This window comes from Podarcis tiliguerta, assembly GCF_965153285.1.
Source record: "Podarcis tiliguerta genome assembly, chromosome: 8".
Classification (NCBI taxonomy): domain Eukaryota; kingdom Metazoa; phylum Chordata; class Lepidosauria; order Squamata; family Lacertidae; genus Podarcis; species Podarcis tiliguerta.
Window position 1 is genome coordinate 8,493,849 of NC_139541.1, and position 18,464 is coordinate 8,512,312.

General features: G+C 43.3%; 1 protein-coding gene across 50 annotated transcripts in view; it reads right to left on the minus strand.

The window, feature by feature from the left end:
* The window catches only part of EIF4G3 (eukaryotic translation initiation factor 4 gamma 3), a 76,340-nt gene that overhangs the window by 56,861 nt on the left and 1,015 nt on the right, over window positions 1-18,464 (minus strand). For 20 of the 50 annotated variants that reach the window (XM_083453623.1, XM_083453615.1, XM_083453606.1 and 17 more), the window contains exons 1-2: window positions 6,200-6,406; window positions 3,827-3,902 (exon numbers count right to left, since the gene is read on the minus strand). In XM_083453623.1, coding sequence (XP_083309749.1) covers window positions 3,827-3,902; window positions 6,200-6,210 — 87 coding nt within the window. In that variant the 5' untranslated portion in view covers window positions 6,211-6,406. Of the gene's footprint in view, window positions 1-3,826; window positions 3,903-6,199; window positions 6,459-18,464 lie in introns of those variants that run through there. The other 30 variants (XM_083453626.1, XM_083453617.1, XM_083453621.1 and 27 more) reach the window with 6 other exon arrangements.

An 18,464-nucleotide genomic window follows, 5' to 3' on the forward strand; every position in this document is an offset into this window, starting at 1 on the left:
CAATAAATACAAGATCAGATACATTAAAGTGCCAGGAAGAAGGCATTATCCTGAATGCCACCCTTCATTACTTAACGGATCTCTCTCTTTCAGCATTTTCTCTTGGGGAAAAACTCCACCCACCTGTACCAACACCAGCTTCTACCCAAAAGGAGAAGCAGAATTGATACAAATCCAAAAAGGACAGAAAAACACTGCCAAGGGTTTTGCAAATGCCACTTTTATGAGTTAACTCCGCACCGTTTGCCAGTAAAAACAGGCTTTTCTCCACTGGGGGAAGGCTGCAAATCTGTAAATGGGATCTTAACTTTGCAGCTTTGCAGGGACAAAGCAAGACTGGGCTGCCTTTCCTGCCAGCCGGCCCTTTGTGATCTGACAAAATGGCTGTCTGTGTAGGAAGTCAATGCAGACTGGGCCAGAGGAATAGTGCAGCGTGTCTGTCACTCTTGATTCTATCACAAAGTGTGAGAGATTCTTCACCTTAGGGATGCTTCTGCATTCTACCCTGAAAACCTATTTCAACAGCCCTTTAAACACCCAAACCACCTAAGATTAGAAAAACAACAGCTGAGAGGAGGAAGGCAGTAAGGAAGCCCCACAAGAGAGAGGCCCTCCAGTCTCAAGAGCCCAGCAGGAAGCAAGAATTACCAATAGTTCTATTTCCCCAAAGCTGAGGCATCACAGGAGCAACGGCTGGAAATGGTCCCAGGAGCTTCTGTCTGTGTGTGTTTCTATGCTGACAATACCTAGGAGAGCAAGAAAAAGGACACAAATCCCAAGACCCTCATGGAGCTCAAACTAAGGAGCTAAAGGAGGCCCTAAAAAGATACCCAGCCTTTGGGCTGCATCGCCCAATCTCCTGAGGTAGTCCTGGCTGTTCCCTTCGGAGTCATAGAACTGCATAGAACTGACTGGCTACCAATTCATAAAAACCAAAAGTGCTTTTTGTTGGGAAAGGAAGGCTGCTGCTCACCTAAGGGGCTCACTGGCCACTAGCAGAAGCACTGGCAAAGGTGCTCTTTGGGGAGAAATCATAATGGGGAGAGGTTCCCTCTCTTTCGCTTATTTCAACTGTGTCAAGGTGGATCAGAAACAAGGAGACCCAAGACAGGAAGCAGAAACTCTTCAAGAGACACTTCAAACAATGCCAATTAACACATCTGCTTCAGAGGCTGCATTGCCGGATTCCTTTTGAAGAGAGGTGCTACGCTAAATGTTAGCACCTAACATGTGCCTCTTTGATCAGAAATTATGCACATTTTGCAGGTATAAAGAAAAACCTAGAATCCAGCCAGCATACAAACTGGCCCTTGCTTTTAAGAGCACAGCACTGCAGTTCAGTAGCAGCAGCAGGAAAGGTCTCCTCTGTTCTGCTTATGAAGCGGCAAGAGCTGCTTAGATCACAAGAGACCAAAGTTTTCGAGAGGATGCTGGAGATTATTGCTGTGCCTTTGTTTAAATGACACCCATCTCTTAACAAGGGGCTGTAAATCCTTTGGCTCAGATCTTCAGAGCTCTACAAGTCAGCCAGCTTTACCAGTTACCTTCTACAGCAGGTATAGGGAAATTCTCTGCATCTGCTCAGGGAATAAGTAGGCTGGGCTGGGAGAGGGCAATGGGCAGGGCCTACATTCAAAGTGGGCAGGGCTAAAGCAGCATTGTTACAACACAGTTGCTATTCTCATCACATTTTTATTTATTGTATACATTATTTATATAACTGACTTTTCTTTTTCTTTTTTGTGGTAATTGTATTTTGACTAACCTGTACTTTTATTGACAAATAAATAAATAAATATGGAAGGAAAACTGAAATCTAAATACAACAAACACTGTAGTATTCTGGTGAGGGAGAACCCACCATTCTATATCTGTCTTTATGGTTTGCAAAAGCTATCCAGACTTCTCAGGCCAATAATTATAAATGATACAAAGTCATTGGTTGCCTTGATCATTGGCCTCAGCCCTGTATACCTGAAGGAGCATCTTCACCCCCACTGTTCAGCTCAGACAGAGGTCCAGCTCCAAGTACCTTCTGGCAGTTCCCTCACTGAGAGAAGTGGAGCTACAGGGAAGCAGGCAGAGGGCCTTCTTGGTAGTGGCGCCCTACCATCAGATGTCAAGGAGATGAGTAACTATATAACCTTTAGAAGACATCTGAAGGCAGTCATGTATAGGGAAGTGTTTTAATGTGTAATGTTTTATTATGTTTTTATATATGATGGAAGCCCCCCCAGAGTGGATGGGGCAGCCCAGTCACATGGGTGGGGTACAAATAATAATAATAATAACAATAATAACAATAATAGTTATAATTACAATACAGTCATAATTACAATTAATAATAATAATAATTATTATTACTACTACTATTTGCTTGTCATGGGACACACAGACTGACAAGCTGTCAAAGACACCAGAAGCCAAGTGATGTATTTTGCCAGGATTGTTCAAGGTGCCTGTATAGGTGATTGTGTACTGTGTTCCTAAATTGCACCCTCCAGTTACCAGAGCTCTGTCATGTGTTCAGCTCTCAAATTATGACTATTTATCATTCTACCAACCAAAAAGGAGGGAATTTACTTTCCATCTCACAGTGGAAAAAACAATGGCCCCCAGTAACTAACACCCCACACTCTGGGTATTTGTAACACATGCATGTTTTCTCAGAAGTTACTCAGTCCTTGAGAAATATGCCTACCAAAGGCTTTAGAAGATCTACTTAAGTTATTTCTGTATTTTTTCTAAAATGCAATTTAGGCAATGCACAAGGATACAACATAGGTCACATTCACACCATCCATTTAAAGCACATAACCCCCCAATAAACAATGGGAACTGTAGTTTACCCCTCCCAGAGCTACAATTCCCAGCACCCTTAAACTATAATTCCCAGGATTCCTCAGGAGAAGCCATGTGCTTTAAATGCATGGTGTGAATGTGACCTCTGTAATGAAAAAATAAACAGTGTCAGTGGCCATCTGGGCTAGTTCATTAGCAGTGGGTCTCACTGCCTTGATGCTCATATTGTGCCTTTAAAAAATGCAGCATTTTTCTCACAGCTCAGCACACAGCCAAATAGCCCGGCCTCCTGACCCACATCTTTGGCATAAACCCGGAGTGGCTAGATCAGCTAATCCTTCCTAATCTCTTTTCTGGAAGAGTCACTTCACTGTGGGCTACCTGTTCAGAAGCCAGGCACAGAAGACACCTCTTGGGCATCCACCCATTATGGGCAAAGAAAGGCAAACACACACACACACACAGAACCCACAAGACACCATTTGAGGAGCAGCCTTTAACTGAACTCCAGTACTAGAACGATTTAGCACCACAGTCAATATGTGGCAGACTCTTTCATTCTTGCCTTCCATAAGAACTCATTCCTTTTTTAGTGTAACTCCAGCAACTATGTTAAAGAGCACCCAAAAGACTTTAAGAACTTTTGCAGCTTATATTGAGGAGTTGTGATTGCACTGCAAACATGTTATCTGAATCAGGTCTCACCTGCCAAAGATACTGGGCAGAAGAGGCCTGAATGAGGGCATCTTCCTAAACCAGCAGTTTCTGTTGAGAAAGTTCAACTCTAAATTATTCATTTGCTTATTTTGAATTAAACAAGTGCTGCTTTTCTAAATGAAGATTACACACTTGAGTCCCAGGATTGTTCTGTGGCTGGAGGCAGCTAAACTTTCCACACAGCCCCACAAAGCTCTAAGAGCTCATATCCAGTTGATTAGCTGCAGGAGGAAAAGCAGTGTTACTTAAGCAAACCACAACTACACAGGAACCAAAGAACTTGGCAAAACTGCTGGGGAATACTTACAGTGCTGTACACAGCTGAGACGGTTGGAGTGAAGATTCGATCCTCCAGGGGCTGCTGCACAGGTCCCCGGGGGATTCTGTAAAGCAGCAAATCAAGGAAAACACAAAAGTCTAGAGGAAAGTGTGTTTGGCAGGAAAGAAACATGTGAAATCCTTTGCCCATACTAGCATAAAAACAAAAGTTTTTACCAAATGCCAGAAACCACAATGAAAAGGGGCTCACATTCAACACTGCAGCTGGAATAATTTCTACGGCCGAAAACTAGCTTCCCAGAAGATGTGACCAGATACAGTAAAACAAAATCAATAGACCTGAGTAAATGAGAGATCTAAGCTGAGAGTTGTAACAGACGACCCAATTTTTATTTTCAATATAAAATGGCCACCCTCTTTCAGTCACCCAGGAAAACAGCTCGTCAGCTGCAGATCTGTCTGATGGAGGCCAGGCCTGAGTCTCCAACAATGCAGGAAGAAAGAGAGAGAGAGTGCATTTATGTCGCTGGCATTTCACTCTATTAATCCTTTTCCCTACTTAAAAGCAGTTCTGGGAACTAGAATTCACTTCTTAACAGGCTGAGAATTTTGTAGCTTAAAGGAAAGCTGCCTTTGATTGGCTGCCCTAAACTTGCAATTAAAAGAGCTGCAATAATCCAGAATATCCACACTGTAAATAAAGGTGTAGCAAAAAAGGTTTTTTTCTAATGCCACAGAAGGATAACAATAAAAGGTTTGGTAAAATAAAATATATGTGATTCAGCAATTAGAATCCTCTGCAACAGAATTAAGCTCTCTCATAAACTACTAGTTTCCTTCTTAAAGCAGTGTGGTCACTTGCTAAGAGGTTCAGAGGATGAATTTCCGCCAGCTTATAAAGAACTTCCTATCAACACAAGGAGGCTCCCACACTCATTATGAAGAGAAGAATGATCAGGAAGGAAAAAGCGTGTTGTCCCTAAAATTGCCTCAACTTAAACTGAGCTCCAATTAAAAACCAAAAAAACAGGCAGTGTTTCTCTCTAGAACAGCATGCTTCCATCAGAGTGTGGTTCAAGTCCTGGAGATCCAGGGCAGTAAACACCAAATTGCAGATTATCACTCTTTCAAAAAGCACCAAAAAATAATATTACTACTCAAATGCAAGCAGCTAGACCACTCTCCCATAAGGTGCCTGTGCTGTCCTGTTGCTTCTGTGTCTATTCTCCCTTAAATTTTATCAAACCACAAAACCAGAACCTATCCAAGGCATTTGAAAATCCCTGACAACAGCAGCAGCTGACCTCACACAACCGGAACTGGGACCTTTGCACTCAGCTAAGAGACAATGCTGGTTTCTACACACCATCCCCAGGAAAAAGAACCTGACAGGGAGGAACTCTGTGGCCTGGAGCTTACTGAGGTGGTGGTAGCTGTACCAACAGTCTGCTACAGTGGAGAGAAACCACACTTACAAACCTTCTAGAAATAGTTAACAAGCGAGGAGTCAAGTTTACCGGAGTGTAAAGAACACATCCTGAAGGATGAAAGCATGGGAGACAATTGCTCACCCTGGTTGCCCACGAACATTCCTGCCATGGCAAACAAACAAACCTTCATGTTGGGATACCACAGGACTTGCTGACTTATGTGGCAATGGACTGAGCTCTGCAAACCTTGTGGGGCTCCCCTCCCACCTCCTGGCATGAGATAAAGTCAGGCCCTCATCATTCCAGAACTATGAACACGCAACATTTCCACAAAAGCTCCACTGCAATTTGAACCTCACCTGGCAAGGGGCCAGAACTTCCCTTCTGCCCCCGCCCCTCCTGCATGCTGGCTTGGACTAATAAAATACACCCCTGAGATCTTGACGGCAAGCCAAAATCTGCTCTGGCTTGTTTACACAGCTGCATGCCCCGTCCAGCACCACAGGGCAACAGACAAGAGTGAGGCAGAAGCGTCACCTAGCCATGGCTACTTTGCAGGAGCCCAGCCAACAGAACCCTTCTAAACTCTGCTTGGACATGAGCCTCTACCTGTTTGTGGACAGGAGTCACAAGACGCTTTAGGCAGCAACGTCTGTTACCAAGGGGGAACACAGAGATGCCACCCACACAGAAGGAGGGCAATGTGGCCATTTTTCAGCACAAAACACCTCCCAGCTCTGTTGGGATAGCAACAGCAGTGCCACTCCTTTGTCTCTCCAATTTAGATATCTGAAGTCGCCAAAGAATGTGGAGCCTTAACCCTACACAGTCCAAAATTTAAAGACAAAGCAGGATATAATGATCAAAGAGAAGCAGAGTGAGCGGCAGCCTTTCTGAACCAGGCGCCTTTCAGCTGTTTTAATAAGACCATGCCCATCAGCCCCAGACAGCAAAGATTCAAGCCAACTCACCTCATACACATTGCACTGGCGACCTTCAGGCTGTGAGTTTGGAAGAAATCCGAGAACAGAATCCCAGGCTCACTTCATGAGGTTCTCAAATACAATCCCACACAATGGTGAGTTGGATTAGAAAGTTCCATGCCGGTCCCTAGTAAGGAAGTCCATTTCTGACAGAGCGACCGGTTCACCGGCTGCCTTCTGATCATCAAGAAACAGTAACTGGAGCTGACAAACAAGGCACATGCCTTAAAAATAAGGAGCCCACCATGTGACGTATCACATCACAAAAAGCAGGGCAGTGACAGAGCAGAACACGTGCCCTCTGTATTTTGAAATCCAGGCTACATGATCCTTGCTTAATGTACACTATTTATTAGGAAGTCAAGAAATGGGCTGAACAAAACAGCCTCTTTCCCCTGCGGCCAAGCACTGCTCCTGTTTCGTATTCCCCTTGCATGAACTTGCATTACACCCACATATAAAGCAGCCTCGGCACTGACCAGCTTCCTTCTTTCTCTGCTCCTTGGAGCAATTTCCAAGCTACAAACACTGGCAAGGTTAATAATCAAAGTCGTTCCAACTATGAAGACAAATAACTCACAGTTAAGCTTTGCTTTTTTTTTTAAGGCAGGGAGCGCCTTCACTGAGAAATTCAGAATACATTTAGCAAACTGTCAAAGAAAGTGGAGCTCAGATACATGTTACAATGCAGCAGCAGCTGGAGCTGTTTTTCCAGAGGTTCAGGACCCAGGAGGCCCACAACCAAAGGGAGGTGGGGGGAGGCGGTAGGCTAGCTACACAGACCCATTGTCAGGTGACCATCCCTGATCTGACCAGGCAGCACAGACTCAAGCAGCTACAATCACCTACTTGGCTGCAGGTCTTTATAAACATTTCAGCAATGCCTTGAGACGTAGCAGCGGCACCAGAAAAAGGGGGTGGCAAAGCACTGTCTGGGGGTGTGGGAAGCATGTGGAGTCTTTCTAGCAACAAGGAGGGGGCAAGCTACCTATCTTCTTCCCCACTGGTGCCACATATGATAGGATGAACCCACAGAAAAGTGGCTCTCAAAGAGCTATTACAATGTGTGAATGACACCTCAGGATACTGCAAAAGCAATATGCCATTTTTTAGGGATTTTAATGCATTTTCACAAAAGCAGCTTCTAAAACTGGGGTTCATAGCCCATGGTAACTTCCCGGTGTAAGCTGAGAAACGCAATTGCTGGAGCATACCAGACAGAGGGGTGGGTAAACACTTGAGTCAGTGCAGGAAGGAGGACTTCCTGCTTCCCACTAGCAACCGTTCACCTCGCACTAGAAAATATTGGAGCTTACCTACATTAAATAACAGAATTTTTAAAACCTGAGAATATAAACAAATAAACACCAGAGAAGGAACAGATGATGCAAACCCTCTTAAATTAAAATGGTTTTAACCAGGCACCAGAAACTCAACAGGGACAGTGGCTGCCTTGACTTCTACTGGGAGGGAGTTACACCGACCTCAGCCCACAATACTGAAGAGATGGCTTCTTGCTGTCATGAGTCATGCTTCTGGTCCATGGGGGACCACTAACAGCATTCTTCCAGAAGATCTCAGTGACCAACCTGGGGTGTATAGGGGAAGGCAGTCCTTAAGGTATTGTGGGCCTAAGTTGCCCAGGGCTTTATATACTAAAACCAAAACCTCGAACCTGGCCCAGCTACACTTTCAAACAGCACCTCCCCTGCACTGATCCTATGTTACTTCAGATGACGCTTGGGAGAAACATATTTTGTTAAAGGATAGGAGAGTTCTTGCTTAAAACAGGCTCACACCTGCTTAACAAGGCTTGCTATGCCAGGAATACCACGCTAAATTCACTTCCTGGATTGTGCACAAGAGATTTCATTTCTATACCAGGGAATTCAAAAAGAGATGGCGCCTTGCAGAAAGTGAACTGTTTTTCACATAGCAATCATTTCTAGTCCTTAAATACCTGCCAGCCATAAAAGATTAAACTACATTCTAGTACTGTTTATTAATTAGATGCAAAGAAAATTAATTATTAAACTGATGGAGGGTGTCATCATTCATGCCCCTGCATTCTTCCATAGGAATATAACAACCTAGTAGATCGGGCCAGCGAACGATCAAGCATCCTGTCCCCTACCAGACACCGCAATGGGAAGCCTGCAAGCAAGACCTGAACACAACAGCAACACTCTCCCCACTTGAGATTCCCAGCAAATGGTATTCAGAGACATGCTGCCTGCAAGAGTGGAGGTAAAGCATATCCACCAGGGCTAGTTGCTGACTCACCAGCAATCTGTTACTTGAGGACAAAGAGGAAAGGGACAGTAGCAAAAAATGGCAAAATGCACACATGGGAACTTAACACACACACACACACACACAATTGTTTTGCTATTTAGTAATTCAAACTAATATAATCAGAGTGCCAGGCCACCTTGGCTACACCACCCTAGTACTGCAAAAGTCTACAAGGAGCAGACCTATCAGAATGACTTCCTAGCACTGCTTGTGGAGATATCTGCCATTCAAGCCTGGCAGACTTAAGGCTTGTGATACAAAGGCTCAAAGGAGTGTCACTCCTCAGCTACCATGAAGCCCTGGGATGGGGTGGGTTTTATACCCACAAAAATTAAAATGACAGCTTTTCAAGCCCATCATCCATTGTGAAAGGGCAGAAGCACATTGTCCAATGGAAGTCACTTAAACCAGCAAGCACCTTGCCTCCGTGGAGAGGATTACTACTGATCAGGGCATAGACCTGGTTATGGCGAGATCAGCCAAATATCTGTTCAGGAGCACCGCTTCCTCTCCAGAAGGATGCAGAAATATGAATGGAATATACCCCTGACTCTTGCTACAACTGTGCAACATTCATTAACAATCAGAGGAGGGAGCAGGGAAGGGAAACTTGGGAGCATTAACAAAAGCTCAGGGCCTGAAAGAACTCTTTGTCTCCCTGGTCAATGCCAGTCTTTTGAATGGCAGAGCACAGAGCAGAAAAAGAATGAGGGAGAAAGGGAGGGGAGGCAGGGAGGGAGACCCACTGGGCCAGCTCTTCAGGGGACATCTCCTCAGCTGCCAGGCAGAAAAGGACTCTTGCATGAGCATCACACGGCCTCCCAAGCAGCCAGAAACGCAGGCATTGTCCACTCACAAGCACAGCTTGATAGAACCAACACATTTTGCTCTTGTTCCGCTAGGGAGCTCACATTCCAGGAACAGAACGCCCTATCCTGCATCAAGCCACAAAGTGAAAAGTGAGGAAAGCAAGTGACAGGAAATGTACAATCCTGACCTTTTCTTCATAACCTGGGAACGTTTTCTTCATCTCCTTCTGGAGAGATTTGTGAAAATACATAATGCAAGACTCCAAGAGTTAAGCGCCATTTAGAAGCAAATTGTGGTGTTAACAGAGACGGAGTCTGACCAGAATACTTTAAACAACAAAACATTGAGATCGCTGAGTGTCACCACATAAACCCAGTCCTTCTAGCTCAAAGAAATAGCTTCAAAATATTGTCAAAAGGCAATGTGTAAGTCTAGTTTCTTCTGATTAGCATTCACGCCCAAGGGTACCATTTAAAAAACCAGGTCCCTGCAATTATTTGACTGCATTCCAGAGGCTCTGTTCACAGCCAAGAGAGGCTTAACCCCAGGCCATCCTAAGAAGAGCTTAAGGTTATGAATTCACCCCACAATTTCTCTTCATGACCTCACCACTAACACCTTCAGTTAAGAATGATAATGAAACCTAAAATAATAAGTTCCCCACTGTCCTGGGTCTTAAAATAAAGGAGCATGCTAGGCAAAGCCAGTTACGAATGTGACTGCAGTTCATTTCAAGGCACAGCCTTGTGGCTTCAGCAGCAGTTGTAAACATCTATTGGCCACATCTGGACTTCATGCCAAGCTATAGTTTAGTGACCTCCAGGTTCACATGCTCCACTGCTGCTCTTTGTCCAACATGGTTTTTCCCTTCCACTTTTGCTTATGAACTGATGTTGCTCTAGACAGACAAACAAACTCGACTTCATGTTAACTATGGTTTGTTTCAAGCATGCCTCCTCTTGGCCACATGGGGGTGGGAAGAGGAATGGGGAGCATGTGAGCCTCTGGCTCATTCACATGCTCTTGCAACCAGTGTTAGAAACTGAGATATGAAAGGTGGAGCTAAATGGCACCTTAAACCTAGGTTATGGGCACAACGACGGAATTTTTTTAAAGAAAAAATTAATAATACAAAGCTGAAAATGAATGAACTGAAGCTAAAATATTATGTTCATTTTTTCACATGGTCTAGTCCTTCCCCTGCCCACCCTCCTAATATTCTTAAGAGGGTCTTTCTCCAGTCTTCAGAGAATAGCTGGAAGTGGGGAGGCAGAAAAAAGGTCCTCCCTTCCTTCCACTCTGCAGTTTTAATCTGAAATCTTAGGTGCAGTCTTAGGTGCAGTCGGAAACTGCTCATGCTAATGAAATTCCTTGTCGCAAAATACGCCTAGGACAATGTGAGTTTCGAACACTGCTTCCAACTTGTAGCTGTCCAGGTGTTCTTGAAATTCAGCTTCCATCATCCCTTATTACTGGCATGCTGACCAGTACAATAACTGTAGGGTGGCGGACTTAGTATAACTCTCAAACATGACCACTGTGCCAGGTTCTAATGGTAACTTTTTGAAGTTCTTCACTCCAGTATTTTTAGCATTATTTATTACAGTTGTTACCCTCTAATGAGGTTTCAAGGCAAGTCCCAACCTATTTAAAAATACAGCATTAAAAGAAGTTTAGAACAAATTAGTCACAGGAATAAGGTTCTTGAAAATCTCTCTCTCTGGTGTCAAAGACCAGATAAAGAGGTGTATCTTCACACATGACAAAAACTACATAATGAAGGAACCAGGCACACCTTGATGGAGAGGGAATTCCATAGCTTAGAGGATGCCACAGAGAATGTGTTCTCTTGGGTTGCTACACCCAAAATGGATGTGGATGGGGGAACTACAAAGAAAGTCCCCTCTGCTGATCTTAACACTTGGGAGAGTGAATGCAGAGAATGCATCAGAGCTAAGGCATGAAGTGGTAACTGTGAGAACTGTTGGTTGAAGTTGTAAGACATGCTCTTGGTTGATCAATGCCTCACACCAAAGGCTTGCATCAAGCTGGGCTGTATGGTATTTGGGTAAACACAGCCTTCCAATCAATGCTTTCCAAATAACTCATTTTCTAATTTTGCAAACTGTACCCAAGTCCTGTATCGTGCTGCTTCTGTACGCCTCCTCAGAGTAGAAAACGAAATTCCAAAAAACTCCCATTTTCTACCCAAAAAATAAAAATAAAAAGTAAAGCTGAGCACAAGGGAATGATGTTCTTTTTAGGTGCAAGTCCAGTCTCCTACCCTTCACACTGCCAATACTACCCTGACCCTAAGATTCAGATTACAGTTTAAATCCCACTTCCCCCTCACCTTATTAGAAATTCACCAGGCACTAGGCTGTTTTGCAACTGTTGTGGGTCCAATTGCGACCACATGGAGATCTCTGGACCCCAGGTTGGCGACTGACATCTCCATCTGGCTTACCCCTCCAGCTTTCTTAAGCAGGTAAGGAGAAGAGCTTATTCACTGAAATTTATATCCCATCCTTTTCTCCAGTAAGCACATGGTTCACCTCTCCCCCCCCCCCCCATTAATCCCTACAATGACCCTGTGAGGTAGGTTAAGAGGCTGTGACTGGCCCAAGGTCATCCAGTGAGCATCTTGACTGAGTGGGGATTTGAACCCTGATCTCCCAGGTCCTAGTCTGACACTCTAACTGCTACACCACACTGGTTTCCTAGAGTACTTCTGCTATTGGGCAGGTAGGCAAACAAATATGGGGAAAGCAAAATGTCACTCAGAGAAGGATCTGAACTATTTTCCTTGAAGCTTGAATTTTATTCCGGATTGGTTTATACTGTATCCTGCTTTAATGTGTTGTAAACTGCTTTGAGGTTTTTTCTTTAAAATATAAAGCAGTACAGAAATGAAATGAATAACAACAAATATAAAAATAAGCACCACTAGGGGGAAAATGGCCCCTAGACATTCCGTTTTGGCAACTGCAACCTAGAGTTAAGGTGCCATTTGCCAATTAGCTTATATATCTGAGTTTCTAACACTGGTCCAGGAAATTACTTTACATTCAACCAAATGTTTGAGTACCAACTGAAACCGAACAGGCACTGAGCACCTTGATATTTAGGGAGCTACTAGGGACATCTTTGCTTAAGAAGGCTTTCCCTGAAGTGTGGCACAGCCATTTTATAGAACAGTAATTGTCCAACTGTAGAAACAGCTTTACTGTTTTTAGTTTGCATCGGTCTCTTTTGTATTTCATCTTGTTTTATCTTACTGTACACTGCTTTGGTAGCATATGGCTGTGAAGTTTTTTTATAAATCTAAATAGCAATAGTAGTAATAATAATAATGAGAAAAAATGTCTGAAGATGATAAGATAATGCTCAAAATGCACCTCAGATATTTAGTGCTACAGCTAAAGAGGCCTTCTCCAACCCTGCTTTTCTTTCCAAATAAGTCATTAATACAGATCCATGCAGATCCATGGGAAGAACATGTAAGCTCAAAAGGATCATGCCCAGAAGGAAATGATTTAGCAATGCAGCCGCTGTTTACAGGATCAGTTTCTCAAAGCTGCAGTCTGAGCCTAAGCTTCATGCTAACAGAGCAGTTGCTTATTTGGGAATGCAAAACCTGGACTCTCCCAAACATACAAAAACCACCTCAAATTGAAGAATTTAATTCTCATTTCAGGACTCAGAAAGAATACTCCCTCTCTAGCCATGAGGTCTTCCCAATAAGTGAGCAGGGAGAGAAAGGTACAACTCTTATTCTCAAAGGCATATATCTGCAATATGGCTGAAGTTCCAGTAGTGCTCCAGCCTGCTGGCAAATGCAGAAGCACTGCAAAAGAAAAGAAAAAATGACATCAAAAATCCTCAACCACTAAATCAGGAGACCAAGCAAATGGTCTCTGGAACTCTGTGACAATGTATCTTTGATTTCTGCCCAAGCCAGATGGCCACAGAATTACTGATGCTTTCCAGATCAGAGTCTATCCCCACAATCAGACCAAAGCCAATACAAGGCATGAGAGCAAGTCCATCAAAAACCCCCAAAGCAACTAGAATGTATGTGATGGTGCTGAAGGCAACCATGCTGCAACTGACATGTTGAGCATGGGGATGGGATGTTGAGGGGATGTGAGCAAGTGGCGATAACTTCCATCTCACAGTGTTCTTGCCATTTTTCTTCAGGTGAAGTTTTCTTCAGAGTTGCTCTGCTGCTCACTTTCAGCATAAGAACATTAAGGACAGCCATGCAGCTGGGTCAAGCCAAACAGGGCCCTCCTGGTCCAGTCTCCTGTTCTCAAGAGTGGCTAACCAGGTGCCCCAAAGGGAAGCCCACAAGCAGGGCCTGAGCACAACAGCAGCAACCTCCCCACTTGTGATTCCTAGCAACTGCAATTCAGGGGCCTACTGCTTCCGACAGTGGAAGGAGAACACAGACATTGTGGCTAGTAGCCACTGCTAGCATCTAGCAGAGAGAAAGCATGGGGAAACCACATTCAGCACCATCAGTTAAGAATATGAAAAACAGGAATCCCCAAGCTACAGCTGAAGGTGTGTGAACAGATGACAAAAAAAATACAGGTGGACTGCCACTCTCCTAGTAAATAATTCTTGGGGGCCACAATAGGTGATAGGGAAATAGGAAGTGACTTCGACAGGTGGACCCATAACTAGTGTCCCCTTACAGCTGAGGAATCAGTGATATACTACTAAATTCTTTCTCCAATTCTCATTCGCTCTTGCACAGACATTAAGCTATAATGGAAGACTGAAAGGTAACACAACTCCTGCAGATCTGTACTTTTTTATTACAACTAGATGTTTCCTGACCAAGCAAGCTAGAACTATCCCTTGAAGAGTTAAACTACACACCATTTTGCTTTGGAATGAAGGCATTCACATCAGACAAGACTATGTTTGCGTAGCAGTGAGGAAGAACTTCAGAACACAACCACGAGGAACTGCAGGACAAAAAACAACAACCCTGTGTGGTTTCACTGCTCCAATTATGGGTATTTAAGGTCCCTTATGAGTCTGACAAACTAATGTATCAGGGTGTTTATTTCAAAGGAACTCACAGGAACTCAGTTCCAGCACCTCTCAGGTGGGAGCCATTGCTATTCTAAAAGAACAAGGGAGGTGTTCATGCTGAATTCCAGCACCTCTTTTTCTAGAAAAATAGCACTGTATGGAGGAGATCAGGGCCAAGAGGAAGTCAGGCAACAAAATGTGCAAGAAGAAAAGAAGGGTTTGCTTCATAAGCTTCGCAGGGCAGAAGTTCCTTTCATTAACGCTACCAAGGCAGTTATAGCAAGACGTAGGGCGGCACACCCACCCACTAGTAGCAAAGCAGAAAGTGCATATGTTACATGCTTAGAACCTAACCCATCCTTTGGGTTTGAAACTATCACAAAACGTAACTTGGAGCTATGCCTGAACTGAGTCTCTGTACCTGTTAACTAACTGTTGCTGCCTAAGGTCCATCAGGTATCATTTTGCATGCACTCAGCAGGCTCTAAACACAAAGATTTAAATGGAATCCAAAAGCTCAAAGGGGGTAACCTTTGAATTGCCTGGAAGGAACAGGAGGAGATAACATTAGGAGCAGATTCTTTTACCTGATACACAAGTTCAATGCACATCAAAAGGCTCTTAAAGGTCACATCTCATGTAAGTTTTCAAAGCTCACCTGTCCTGCAGGACATTTATTTTCTCAATATCCAACCACCCCAATGCAGAACTGTTTTTGCACTGGGGGTTAAAGATGAGGCTTGTTACAGGGGCCACTAGCTTCTTTCTTTTTCCAGGTCCTTCATTTTTATATATGGATTATCTGCTTCTAAAGCTTCTAAAGCAGAGAAGCATTCCAAATGTCATTGGATTCTAACTCCAAGCAGCTCCAGCGACCAGCATTTTAACCATCAGGGATGATGGGAGTTGTAGTCTATCAACATCTAGAGGGCACAATGTTGGTCCTGAGCTGTTTAAGGCTTTATAAGTGAAAACCAGCACTTTGAATTGGGCCTGGAACAATTGGGCCCAGAAACTAACTGGCAGCCAGTGCAGTCGGATCAGGATTTGTGTTACATGCTCAAACTGTCTTGCCCTGATAAGGTACCTGGCCACTGAATTCTGCACAAGCTGACTTTTTTGAACTGTCTTCAGCAATAGCCCCATGTATAACTTGTTGCAGTAATCTAACCTAGAGGTTAACAGCGCAGTCACAACAGAGCAAAGACTCTAATATTTGTTTTTTTGTTCACAAGTCAAATTGCATCAACTCAAATCAGCCTCTTTCAACGTTAAGGCAGAAACCTCAGAAGCTCTGAAGTGATACATAACCTTATTACCAAATGGCACTTTAACTCTAGGTTGCAGTTGCCACAACGGAATGCCTAAGCGCCATTCCCCACCCTCAGTGGTGCTTATTATTATATTTTTTATTGTTATGATAGTAATTATTATTCACTGCATTTCTACACCACTTTATATTTTAAAGGAAAAAAATCTCAATGCACTTTACAACACATTAAAACATCAAATAAAAAAATCCAAAATAAAAGAAAATATTCAAGGAAAATAGTTCAGATCGCTCTCTAAGTGGCATTTTGCTTTCCCCATATTTATATACCTACTTAATTTATACACCTGCCCATAGCAGAAGTACTCTAGGAAGCCAGTGCGGTGTAGCAATTAAGAGTGTCGGACTAGGACCTGGGAGATCAGAGTTCAAATCCCCATTCAGTCATGAAGCTCACTGGATGACCTTGGGCCAGTCACAGCCTTTTAGCCTACCTCACTGGGTCGTTGCAGGGATTAACTGAGGAAGTGGGGGGGGGGTGAGTCATGTACTCCTTAGAAGAAAAGATGGTTTAAAACTGTTGTAAATAAGCTCTTCTGCTTACCTGCTTAGGAAAGGAGGGGCAGGGCAGTCCGATGGAGATTGTCAGTCACCAGCCTGGCATCCAGAGATCTTGCACAAGGTTGCATTGGACCCACACTAAGTCGCAAAATGCACCTGGCACCCAGCGAATTTCTAGCACTTGACTCTAGGGTTTCAGGCAGGGAATCTTTTTCAGTCCTACCTGGAGATGCCGCTGGGGATTGAACCAGGGGCCTTCTGCATGCAAAGCAGATGCTCTACCACTGAGCTGAGGCCCGTCCCCAAACTGAGCTACTTTATATATACATGTATATGTAATATTTTAGCAGCTCCCTCTTACAATATATATCCTGTTCTGAAAGGTTCAACTATACTTTGCCACACAAAGCACTACTGCATTTCCAAAAGGTTTCTTTACACAAACCTGCCACCTCTTTAAATGACCAGAAAAGCACCCGGTCTCCTTTTCTTTCAATGACAGTATGCATGGATGGAGGGCACAGCTAAGCTAAGGGTTAAAAATTACTACAAGTGAAAGCATTTTCCAGCAAAGAATAGGGCCAGCTTCCCCAGTCACACTAAGCTGACAGTCACAGACGTTGGAAAATTAAAATGCACTTTTAATACTTTACTCACTACAAGAAAATAGTGCTTTTGGAAAGTTTTGTGTGTTCATGCTTCATCCCTAGAGCCAGGAAAGCAGAAGCTAACTACCATAGCTATTGGGCATAAAGGTGTTGCATTCCAGCCACAAAGTGTGCTCAGAAAATCCAGTAGAAATTGGACAAAAACAAACCCAGCATACACTTCAATTGCTTGAGGCAGGCCAAAACTCCCACTGTAATCCTTGGCAAGGCACTCAAAACTAAGAAACTTGCCCTGATTTAACTCAAAGCAGCAACACTTAAGGCAAGTGCTACTCTATGTGGTTTTTTAAAGAAGTTTCCACATACTGTATTACAATTTGTCCAATAATACCAGAGAACTGGTAAAACTATATATGTACCACACAAGAATCTGAAGAACTCCGTGAATTAAAATTAAATTGACAATCAGCACCATACTCAGTAAAAATCCAGTTAAGCAAGCCAACAGAATTACAGGTTTTAATAAGGTCTGACGTGCCTACCTCAACCAGCAGTAGATAAGCCAGAAAGGGAAGTAAGTTCTAGGTAAATATCTCACAGCTGTTACAGTCTGTCCCTACAATAAAGAGAAAATCTGCTTTTGTTATGAACCATCAGCTGACCTTGCTGACAAAGCAAAACCAGCACTTCTGGACACCATCCACAGGCATTAATCCAGAGGATGAGGTTTTCTCCAATTCATCAAATATTTTGATATTCCCAGAGATCTAATTTCACTGGTCTACAAAAAAACCCTCCCCTTTAACACATGCATACAAATCCTTCTATGCATTGCACACCCATTTCTCATTTATATACCTTCCTTTCTAATACACACACTTTCCAACTAATTCCTGCAATATTTACCTCATAAGACTCCTGTCCTAGCAGCAAATATTAAACACATTTTGTTAAAAATGCTCTTTCCTAAGGGTCGCCATTTCAATGGACACATTTTATATAAACTTATCAACTCCACCAACCCACCAACACTAGATTTTACAGAGAACAATGCCTAAAAAAAATTCTATCCTAGCTTCACATTCATAATCGAAGAACAAAACTGAAAAATCTGCTCATAGTTTACATCAAACAAATTCTTATTTAAAAACAAACAAGCAGACTTTTAACCCAATCCCATGCATGCCTACACTCAGAAGTACGTACCACCAAATTCCAAAGGACTGTGGTCTTAATCTCAGCATAAGCACACTTGGGGAGCAACATTTACAGTTGCACTTTTTTGGCAAGTGCAAAGAATAACAAACTCTCTTCTTCAGCATTAAAAAGGAGTATTACAGCACAAAAACAGAGGCATCAGGCCCAACTCCTGGCAGGTGGGATTCCCTTTCCACCCATCCACCATCCATCACCTCCCCTTCCTGTTGTAAAACACACAGACATGTACACTGGTCTCCCTCAAAAACAAAGCAAGGATACTTTCCCCTCCAAGCCAACCCTCTTGGATCCTCTTCTGGAGGAAGAGCCATGCCCAAAACTCGCCTCCTCTCTAGGCAAGAGAGCCCTTCCTTTTCTTACAAAGTGAAAGAGAAACTGTAGCACAGCTGCCTTAGTCCTGTATATGACATCAACATTTGTTTTTCCTGTTTTGTTTGAACATAAA